The sequence below is a fragment of the Falco rusticolus genome, chromosome 1 (genome assembly GCF_015220075.1).
Source record: "Falco rusticolus isolate bFalRus1 chromosome 1, bFalRus1.pri, whole genome shotgun sequence".
In the NCBI taxonomy this organism is placed as follows: domain Eukaryota; kingdom Metazoa; phylum Chordata; class Aves; order Falconiformes; family Falconidae; genus Falco; species Falco rusticolus.
Genome location: NC_051187.1, coordinates 12,682,234 through 12,693,613, shown reverse-complemented (window position 1 = coordinate 12,693,613; position 11,380 = coordinate 12,682,234). Strand labels below are relative to the sequence as shown.

General features: G+C 42.8%; 1 protein-coding gene across 1 annotated transcript; it reads right to left on the bottom strand.

Annotated features, from left to right (window-relative positions):
- Positions 1-2,526: 2,526 nt before the first annotated feature.
- Positions 2,527-11,036, bottom strand: LOC119142324. The gene is made up of 5 exons (XM_037375144.1): positions 10,826-11,036; positions 8,663-9,001; positions 6,744-7,088; positions 5,290-5,399; positions 2,527-4,261 (listed from the first exon to the last, which is right to left on the bottom strand). Exons 1-5 carry the CDS (start codon positions 10,896-10,898, stop codon positions 4,151-4,153), a joined length of 978 nt encoding a protein of 325 aa, XP_037231041.1. The 5' UTR covers positions 10,899-11,036; the 3' UTR covers positions 2,527-4,150.
- Positions 11,037-11,380: the final 344 nt, after the last annotated feature.

Sequence of the window (11,380 nt, the reverse complement as noted above, 5' to 3'; positions counted from 1 at the left end):
TCACAAGCAGCAACCAGTGACAGACAGGAGGAAGGAAGTAACTCCAGCAGGCTTTAGAAATGGGTCATGCAGTGCTTAAAACTGCTATAAGCACATAAGCATTTGCTTGCAGGATAGTCACTAGAAATAATCCAGCATGCTACAATACATCACAAGCCACAAGAAGAGGAGAACCTACTTCTACCCCACATACAATCCCCTTGGAAAACGTTCTGTGGCTCAGCTTGGCTTACCAACCTCCTTGGCATCTGAGTTCAAGCATGTACTTGTCAGAGGCACCTTAATCAAAGGGTTAAAATGCTTTCCTCAGTCTATGGGCTCCATCAGTGGCAATCTACACATGCTGGCTGGTCTCTCCAGTTTTTCAAATAGCCAAAATATTATTTCTGATGAGCCCTCCCTGAGAGCTCAGGCCAGGCCACTCCATATAGAGCTGGCCCCTGGAGTCACTGAGCATAGCTCGTACCTTGTCTGTTATGTTCTCTCTGCTTCTGACAAACTCTCCTCGCTCAGCTGCCTCGGCCTTCTCCATCCCTGTTTGGTAAAGCCTGACCCTAGAGCTGCAGTCCTGATCCCCAACCCAAAGCTGCTTTGCTGCCAGCTGCCATTTCTGTCGTTTATTCCATGAAACGGGGCTGAGGACCTCACTCATACCCTGATACCATGGGCACTGCTGCAGGTCCTGGCCCAGCCTCAGAGCTTTACGCTGCACTTCCCACCTCTCCTTGGAAATCATTTATCTCCCCAGTGCAGGGACAGGAGACAGAAAACCAGCAAAGGCAACAGGACCAGCCCACAGCAATTCTGTCTTCAACTCGGGAGGTGCAAAATTCAGTCTGTCTCCCTTCCAGGGGGGCTCTGAGACCATGCTCCACCTAGGACCCCTCTGACCTCCTTGAACAGCCAAACACCTGACCCTTACTCTGACACCCCTGAGCTCATTTCTCAGCATCCCTTCCCAGCAGCTCATTCACTGCTGCTTGGGTTAATTGGGTTAATTGCAGGGCTGATGCTCTACGCCTCTACATAGATACAACTCACAAAATGTCTCACTGTATGTTGTTTCCCTCACTGTATTTTGTTTCCCTCAGCTCTTGACTTTTTGGGGTTTTTTTGTTTGTTTACACCAAGCCAAAGAAACCACCTCCACTACTGTTTCCTTTCACATACTGGGTTGTTGGGTTTTTTTTTTCACAATTGTGGCCACACTTGCACAGTAGCAGTGCTACAGAAAGCCGACCTCAAATGCCAGTTTGCTCATCTTGAACCTCCACATGTTGTCTCTCTGGGACTACTGCCCTCTTCTATTAAACCTGCACCTTTTTTCCAAAATGAAAATATGACCAACAGTGGTTGAATACAGGCACTTTAGCTCCTAGAGCAGTATCTAATTTGTTAGAGTATCTTCCCCTACGCCTGCCCCTGACAGAGGCAGAGGTGGTCTCTGTGCTGTGGGTGACATCTGGGCTCGGTCCCCTTGGTCTTGCCACTGCCCCCACGCCCGGGTAAGGGCAGCAGTGCCCGGCGTGGGCAGGGACATGCATGGCCTCACCCCGGGGCCTACCCCAGCAGGAGGGGACGCTGTGGTGACAACAAGGCAGCCAGCTGCCCCTGTCGGCCCCTCCTGCTGTGGGGCAGCAGCAGCCTTCAGGCGCCATGTGGGAGGCCTCCTTCTTCCATCCTGGGAGGAAAGCGGCCCTGGGGGGACCCTGCCAGCGCCCTGGCCACGCAGGAGCGGGTGCTGGGATACACCTCCCAGCAAGGGGCTGCAAAGCCTTCATCATCCCTCAGGGCCTTCCCCCTGACCCCACTGCAGACACCATTGTCCCCCTGGGCGGGATGCGCAGGACAGCGAAGTGGCAGAGAGGCTGGCAGTGCCCCCAGGGTACCTGCCCACGCCATGGGCACCACAGGGCCTCCATGCACCACGGCAGCGGGGCCTGGGCAAGTGGCGAGGGGCTGCGCTCACCAGTGGGGAGGGGGCAGGTGAGACCCCTGTGAGGGGACAAGGGACCCCACTGGGGCTGGGCTTATGGGCGCTTTAAACAGGGTCAACAGCAGTGAGGTGCCATCTCCTGCTTCAGATTTAGCAAACCCCATGGCCTGCAGTCGTCGCAACCGGGTGCCAGGTGCCATTTGAAGGATGGGCTGAGCTTCCCCAGTGCCGTCTGCTGCTTACCCACCTCCATTTGACATTTTTATCTCTTCAGGAATTTTTTTTTAGCTGCTAGGAAGAGATTGCATGAATATACACCATCTGAAGTGTTCTATGGTGTTTTCTTCAGTGACTAGATTTAAAATTAAAAAATAAAACTCCCACATGTACATTATGTAAATAAAGTGGAAAATAATTATTACGTTGTCTATTAAGGTGCTGTTAGGAGCAAGTTATACTGCATTTTGCAAGAAGCCTCTAAATCATTCTACTTTTAAAAAAGAAACCAAAACACTTGAAGAAACAGTTCATTCAATAACTATCATTCATTTGCAAGATATATGAAATAGTCTTTAATATGTGTATAAAAACATTGAGCAACTGTACAAAGCCCCAGCCACAAAGAGGATTTTATTTGGTGACAGCTACACGAGGACGGCAGGGTCTGCGATGGACAGGGCACAGCCCTCCCTGCAGCAGCCCCCCGGACGAGCATGCTTCTCCCTCGGGTCTGGCACACGGCATTCCGCGCCCGGAGGGAAACGGGCTCTCCCAAGCATGGGCTTGGCTGGGCAGCCAAGATCTGGGCAGAGCTCACCTCCAGGGAGGGAGGACCCCCTGTGCCAGGCTCTTCTCCAGCCACGCACTCATCAACAGCAAACCGGCCCTAATCCCTCAAAGAACTAAACAAATACATCAAAAAAGAAAAATTCTAGTTTCAGCCTGACCCCAGAATCCACAAGCCAACCCCATCAATCCTGCCTCAGAACAGGGCAAGCTGATATTCCTCTGGGCACACAAGATTGCTGACTTTGCACAGCGGCCATGGCTCTGTGAAACCAAAGCACCCCTGAAAAAAACTGTAGCCCTTCCTTAGCTAGAGTAAAGTTAAGCCCACCGTAGTGACCTGTTCTAAGCCATTACTAAACCAAATTTAGTTCCTACTTACCTGATGTGAGTTTTTGATAAACTCCCACGGTAAGAGTGATTTTGGATCAGACTCACCCATGGCCAGATTGGAACGCAGGCTTTGTCCCAGATTAGTTCCCCTGGTACTGTACGGTGTGGAGTCACTGACCTGGAGGAATACGTCCTGCTCTGTAGTCCTAAGACATCTGGAGCTTGAGACAACAGCAGCCCATCACAGATATTTCTGCTGTCCCAAAAAGCTGCCATGCCCCAAATCTAGTAATTTTGTATGTCAGCCACATCAAGACCCATACCAGTCATGCCACTATCTCTGACAGAGGCAGTCATTCAAAATCCAAACTTGACTGCACGTCCCTAGGGCCGTTACCGACATTTGTCCAGGTAAGCCCACGTCACTGATAACTCACTCTGCCACAAAGTTTCTGAGGTCTCTTCAGAATAGATTTCTTCTCTGTAACTTTTCGAAGCCCTGGGTTAATGGTTGGATTTGATGATCTCAAGGGTGTTTGCCAACCTAATGATTCTATGATTTTATGATTCTATGAGTAGTCTTAGCTACCTGAGCTCTTGGACAGACCCACAAAGATTCATAAGAAAACTGTAATCCATTCATATGTGGATGCATTGTGTATTATTGAACAGGCATGTTATGGTCTTTCTGAGCACCAGACCAGAAGAAAGCAAGCTCAGAACCAGACCTCTCCATCTATCCCACCTTCCCTGACATGGTTATTTATCAATCAAATAACTCCATATGTTGCATCTAGCCAAATATATAGTCCAAAAATTCTGCATTCCATACTAAACTGCAGACACATGTACAGGATACCTACATTTCTCTACATTTTCTAGACATTAAAAAAAAACCAAAAACAAACAACAAAAATTTACAAGTGATCAAAAAAGCAGAAACAGCTTTGGAAATGAGGCAGTTTTTTCTTTCCGCTGAAGAAGGCAGGTGATAGTTCAGCTTGTTGGTTCTGCTAGCGCATCAGCTTGCTAAGGCAGCTCTCAGAGACCTGTAAAGGAATGGTCAATCCCCATATGGTCCCAGCTGGCAGAAGCTTAATCGTTAATGATGTAAGCATTGGTTTTCACCAAGGTGTTACATCTAGAACGGTAAGACATATCTTCATATACTACATTTGGTTTTCTTTTCTGGAAATATTTCTTCATCTGCAAAACAAAGCAAACAAGTATTCAGAACAGAGCTTTAAAAGACCCCAACCAAGGATTTGATTTACATCTTAGGGGTTCACCTGTTTGAAGTGGAAATGTACTTTTTAAATTCCTCTCATAACCCAATGAGGTCTTAGAGGATTAGATGGGAATTATCAACCTATTTATTTAACTTTCTATTGTCAGTCTGATGTAATTTCATGAAAAGTTCCTTCAAGAGTTGGATGGAACCGTGGGCCCAGCATAAATAAGGCTTATCCACAGCTTGCTGCTGATAACACAGGAGACCAGTTCCCACAGGGCCTCTTGGCTTTGCCAGAATGATATTGTACTACTTGTTTTTAGCAGTACTGAAGCCATACGTGGAGGGACCAGATAGTAGCCTGGTTGGTGACTCATACTCTGTTGATTCTGGGTAATCCCTATGGTGCAGAAAGATCTATCAGAGACAAATAATTTCTGGGAACTTTCTGCAGAATATGAATGTAAATAATCCCAGTCAAGGAAAAATTTCTTGGTCACCTTTCTTTCTAGGACAGGACAACATTATTTTTCTAATGCTACTTTCAGACATTAGGCTGACTGTTTGTTGTCCTTGTATCCCCCTCCAACCATTATCTCCCACCTGTTACAAGATCGGTATATGTAGCTTCATTCCCAAATGGAAAAAAAAAAAAAAAAAAAAGGCAGCAAAACAGGACAGTGAGGTACTCTGTTCAGAGAAATACATGCAACACAGGGCTGCGGTGTTGACTGCCAATTTTACAAGCTTACTTGGTATTTGTTCTCAAAAGGCAGACTATGTTATTTACTGGGTTACAGAAACATAAGATGACAGTTTTTACTGCTGAGAGTTACAGCTGGGAGACATTAAACAAGGGCAAAGAGGAGACAATAGACATTCATGATTCCTTAGGTTTATCAAATGTCTGCTTGACTCAGTCACTATTTACAAATAATATCAAAGGCACCTATTCACTCAACCTGGATTCAGTTTTGCTTTGGCATGGTAACAACATACTTACATCGACATGATACAAGCTGCAGCATATCAGTGCAGAAAACAGTAGCGCTACCAGGATGCTAAGAGTATAGATGCCCCAGGAACTACTACTGCAGTCTGTCTGCTCCGCTTCTGCATGTAAAATTATATTATTAATATAAATATGAAGAAGTGGAATTCTATTTTTATTATGAAAAAAATATTTACTGATCAGCAAGAAATCAGATATCAACAGCATGCTACATAGCCAGAATTCTCATCCCATTAGTATTCTCACTGGCATTCCCTGTGCTCTTCTAGAGGCTGGTAATGACTGCAGGTGGCATGTGAAGAGTCCATGAGGAGCACTCAACAAAGGCCATAGCTTCCATGGCACTGATCAGAAGTAGGACCACACACGTAACGGAAACAAAAGATGTTTTACTGCAGTATTACAGCAACGCTGCGGGTTCAGCCGGGAGTACGTAGGGATTGTAAAACAGGTAGGTTTGCAAGCAGTACAGACAGAAGTAGGAGGTTACTGTGATCAGAAGTATATACACTGAGCAGAACAGTGTTAGTGGAAAGGGTTACAATTCTCTAAAACCTCAATTAATCTATATCCGAGTAACACAATATCTGGTAATCACCCAATTTCTTTGATGTGCAGCCGTTGTTTTCCCCAACTCACATTACTGAGTTGTTACACCAGTTATGAATGAGACCACAGACTTTTTTGAAGACTGCAGATAGATCCTTTGCAAGTCTTAGGGCCTATGTAAACCTTATTTTAATTACCCAAAGTTCTCATCAAAGCCCAATGCACAGTATTAAACGGCATCAGTAAGATCAAAATCAAGCAGTATGTTGCTGGTTTTGTTTTCAACTTAGCAAATGGTTACAACACCATCCTGCAGGAGAATTAAAACCCATGTCTTTGGAATTATGCTTACAGTGTGCTCACTGTATAATAAGGGTATGTGAGATCATCCCTGCTATTATCTGTGGTACTTTAAGAAAATGCCTGAGGACTTGTTCTGTGCTCCCTAGTGTGACCTAGTTTAAACACAAAGGCTCGCTATAGGGAATGGTTTCTAAAAGACATTTATGTCACATTATGGTCAGAGAACAGATGCTAAAAATACGGATTCATTTCCCCAAATTGGCAGATTATTCGCAGACACATTGAAGTGTTTGTGGTCTGATTTTGACCTTTGGGGTTTTTTAAGATGCAGGATTATAGCAAGCTTTCTCTTTCATAACTCCCCGCTGGCTGTACAAGGCAGGTAGAAACGTAGTGCCTGTTTCTGTGTTCTAGTACAACAGGGCACAGAGGAGTCTGAGCACACTCTCCGAACCTTCCCAGGTACTGGAAGAAGTCTAGCCATGGGTTAGGGCTCTACCTGTCCTGACTGAAGTTCTGCAAGCTTTTAGTCCACCTTTTGTATTACAACATGCCTATAATTACTTATGATTAAAGAAGGAGAAGGATAGTACCTTTAATCAACAGCATAGTGCCACTGCCGTCTGCTGAGATGGAAGAGAAATTTTCCATCACCACAGCACATACATATATATCACTGTCATTTTTCCTTAGGTTGTGTAGAGTTATCACTATTTTATGTTCTTCCTTTGAATACTCCAAGCGATTAGCAAAACCAGGAGAAATACTTGTGGTCTGATTTGAAATATATAGCACTCTTTCAGGCTGCACGCGAGTCTTGAGCAAGTAGATCTCTTCATCTTCCTGCGAGCTTTTCAACGCACAGGTGATGTTGATCGACTGGCCTTGCTGAGGATTGACGTAGAGCGGTGACTGTTCAATAACTCCACTGGTTCTAGCTAAAAACAGGAGACATTAACGGCTACCACATACTTAGCGCAGTGCATTTTAACGAGAGGAGCAAATACAGAGGTCAAAGACAGAAAGAACAGGTCACAGAAATTTGGGTAAAATGATTTTTTTCAAAGGCTACCTTTACGCATGTGTTGAAAAGAAAGATACATTTCAGTACACCCTGGCATCTTTTCCTGCCCCGGGATGTGAAAGTAAGACTGACTTAACAGGTTTACCTGGTTGTAAAGGGTCTCACCTACCTAAACAATAAATTTACTGAACTCTTCTAAGGGAATACAGAGCTTCGTCAGCTTGCCCCTGAGACGTGGCCTGTTGCCTGCTTCTCAAGTGAGATTAAGCCATAGAAAGATCTGGGGACTATCGGTCTGGGTGAAGTCATACAATGTGGGTGCCATCAATGTTGAAAATGGTCTTCAAAAAGCTGTTATTGACAGCTTGCTGTCCAGCTGGGCAGACACTTCATTCAATTCCTCTGAGAACAGGCTTTGTTCCTTTTGACATTATCATTAACGTGGACGAAGGAATGAAGATAGAATTTATCATATTCGCACAAGAGAGAATTCTGGGAAGTTTGTAAGTATTTTAGAGAAGAGGATCAGAACCAAGAACAGATAAAGGCATTTTAATAAAATAATTTGGAGAAACAGGACATAATCAAGAAGTTGGAATTCATTTGGGAAAACACAGTCAAGAAGTTTGAAAAGAGAAGCCAAAAGGAAGGACATTATAAGTTTTCATAGCTACAGATGACTGCTACTGACCCATCAATTAGGTTTTGCATGCCTTAGGGACAGGAAAGGAAGAAAACCTTGAAAACTTTTGGTAAAGGTATTTCAGGTTAGATCAGGTTACTCATCAGAAGGGTAGGTACATAGAGGAATAAGCTGCCCAAGAATATTGTGGATTCAACTCTCTTCTAATTAAAAAAAAAAAAAAAAAGAAAAAAAAAGAAAAAGAAAAACAAAAGTAAATTAAATGACAGAAAATTTCTTCCCCTAACCAGAAATGATTGCCAAAAGGAGCATTTGTGCCCATTCATCAACTGTTTGTTAAGAAGAGAAAAAAAACAGATCTATCAGCTTACGCCCAACTTGCACGCCCTGCCTGACACTAGTGTCCCAATTATTATTGATTTGTCATTTAAGATTAAATAGTAAAAACAAAAGAGATTTGCAGAAATTCCTACCAAAAAAAAAGGCTTGTTGTTTTGCTAGTTACTTAGAGAGATCTGATGATGGTTTTGGAAAGCACTGCGGGTCTGCAGTTTCCAAACTGCAGCAGCAACCTATGACTTATTGTCTACATGGGCTGCAAAACCTACAGCTAGGATTAAATTAGTCATGAATTGATGTCCTAGGGGTTTTCTTGGGACTGTTCTATCTAATGTGTTTTCTTCATCTTTTCAGGGAACAGACCCACACTTTCCTTCAAATCAGTATGTTGACTGAGCAGAAATGAGTAAAATTCTGTCACTCTCCCTCCCATTATGCTTTCTTCCAATCTTTGATTTAAAATATGTATCTGTATTTATTAATTCATGACTCAAAAGGTGAAATACCTTTTACCAGTACTATGGTTGTCTTCCCACTCAGCGTTTTGTGGTGGTCTTTGCTTTTAACAAACTTAATGCATAAGTAGATATTGGAATCAGATTCCTGTACATTGTGCAGAGTTATCCTGAGATTCCCTCCTTCCATTGAATACTTGGTGCGATTAGCCAAAGCAGGAAAGATATATGAAGTATTCAGCTTGGAAACATATATCACATTGATTGGCTGTATGCTAGTTCTCAAGTATGTTCCCACTTCATTTTCTGAAACTTTCATTGAGCAAGTTATGCTAATGGAGTCTCCTTCCCAAACACTGATAACGTCTGCTGACTGTTCATTTTCTTCACCTAAAAATAAGAAAAGCAATTGAAATTACAGTATCAGAGTTCTTCTTGATCTGTTAACATCAAAATAGTTTTCAAAACCAACTACTCTATCAACAGAACCACTCTGTAAGACTGGACTGTAGTTTTGCTATCCTGTAAATATCATCTTGGCTGTCCTGAAACCTATCGCATCTTTCATGATCATTGACCTGTGCAACTCAACATCTCTCCAAAGCTTAAAAGACCTTGCGAAAAAGTGGCTTCTGTTGCTCACGAAAAAAATATAGTCTGCTCTGTAGATTCCCAGAATGATCCATCAGTTCTCAAAATAAAAGGTTTACTGAACTCAGCACAATAACTGGAGCTGGCTGAGGATCTAAATCTGAAATTCAAAGGTATCAAAAAGGCAGAGTATGGAAGAAAATTACAATTTTTTTTAGAAAGAAGGTTTTAGCAACATCAGGAAACTGGATAGTGTAGCCTCATAGAAAGAGAAATACAGAAGGTATAACTCCAGCTTATAGTAAGAAACAAAGATATAAAAATATATAACAAGACCCTGTGAGTTCTCTAATGACTTTAATATCCAAAGAAACTGAACAGTAAGTGCTTGTGCAATGTATACCAAGAAAGAGAGGGATCAAATGGGAAACGCCTAAAAGAAATTACATTAAAAGCAAGAGAAGAAAAATTAAATGTTGGTTATTGCATATCTAGGACAAACATAGTATAGAAAGGGTAGAATTATTCAGTGTTGACAAGCAAATTAAGGATCCCTACATACTTAAAACTATTTTAATAAGGGAACAAACACAGAAGTCAAACACAGAAAGGACAGATCATGGGAGTTTACATACAGTAGGTCAATCCATCCTGACCAGACATGAGGACATTTCTCCTACAACACTTAAGAAACAGAATTAAGGCAACTCAGGAGTTATCAGCAATTACCTTGCAAAGCGGCAGAGAAATGGGTGATGAAGAAAGCCAGAGAAGCACAGAGCACTCAGCCTTTACAAGCGGGTAGGGAAAGCTCGGGAAATTAATCTCCATCAGCCTAAAAATCAGTACTTCTAAGCTGATCCACATTTACATGATCTAAGGACCCACGCAGCTAATGATAAGCAGCCATTACCCATCAATTGTTTAATCCAAAAGACTGAGGTAGAAGTTCAAAAGTTAATTTATATTTGAAGAAATCGGTATTGACTTCTCAACAACCAATAACTAAAGAATGGCAAAGACACCCAAAACAAATATTCTCATCAGTTTCCCTGCATCTTCTTTCCAGACATGTTGATTGATGGATAATATTTTTTTCCTAAGGCACCATCCTTTCCAGTTATTGTCAATAGTCGTGGGGGGGAAGGACTGACTGTTTGGACACATCTTTTTCCTCAGCCTGTTCTCCTTAGTATGCCGCCAGCTTGTATTCTCAATAGCCACGACAACATTTAGCACTAGATATTTCTAGTAAAGTTTTATTACCTTCAATAATAAAGCCCCTAGTAAATATCAATAGCCATTTCTATCCAGTAGTGAGCTCCCCCATCAAGCTTAATGGTACAGATACAGTTCATGTTGAATTACTGGGAAAACAGCTTCCACTCTTTCTACAGAGAGTAATTTCTGTGTAGAAAAGAAAACTTCTGATCACAATAAATTTTTAATTTTTTTCTAAAAAATAATTCAATAATTTCAGAGAATGTTTTTAAAAGTTCCACCTGGTTTTGCTAATGGGGAATTTGCCAGGAACCTTTTAAGATGATAGACTGGGGCAGGGGGGAGCAAGGAAGAAAAAATATTGAAACTTGTGAAACATAAGATCATCTATGATGTACGTACCATTTTGGCCAGGGAAGCACAGGAGAAGCAGAAGAAAGACACACACAGTTGGGAGACACGATATCTGCAGCATTTTCAAAGGTCTTTTTAGTTGTTCTCTATTATCTCACTGATGAGTTAAAGACCTGAAGAAAGGGTTGTGGGCCACAAGTTGGCCTGACCTCTTCCAGCTACATCAGCTGTCTACTCAAAGAAGTTAGCAATATGCTTCTTTTGCCTTAGTATCACAACAAAAGTGACAGAGAGGGGGAAGAGAGATTTCTCTTGAGAGGCGGATCTCGGGTTTGATTTCACACTTAAAACGCCCACCACTTCCTACTGCCAAACAACCCCCAGCCCTGAGGGCAGGATTAGAGTCCGTACAGTGAGCACCTACCTTCCCTTTACAGTCAACTGAGAAAAGGCAGGCTCAAAGTTGCTGTTTACAGTGTCAAAGTCAGGCAATTATCTCCCAGTTGTGGCCTTACTGGAAATGCAGGCACTTGGTACAATCAACTCAGTCTGTCAGTGCTCCCAGGCTGCCTGGCTGGTGGCTGCAAACACAAAAATCTTGGC

Excerpts from the sequence above, each read along its gene's own strand:
- LOC119142324 (XM_037375144.1), bottom strand. The coding sequence starts at position 10,898 with ATGCTGCAGATATCGTGTCTCCCAACTGTGTGTGTCTTTCTTCTGCTT. Across the intron at positions 9,002-10,825 it reads GTGCTTCCCTGGCCAAAATG|GTGAAGAAAATGAACAGTCA; the intron begins GTACGTACATCA and ends TCTTATTTTTAG. Across the intron at positions 5,400-6,743 it reads CACTATGCTGTTGATTAAAG|AAGCGGAGCAGACAGACTGC; the intron begins GTACTATCCTTC and ends TTTTACATGCAG.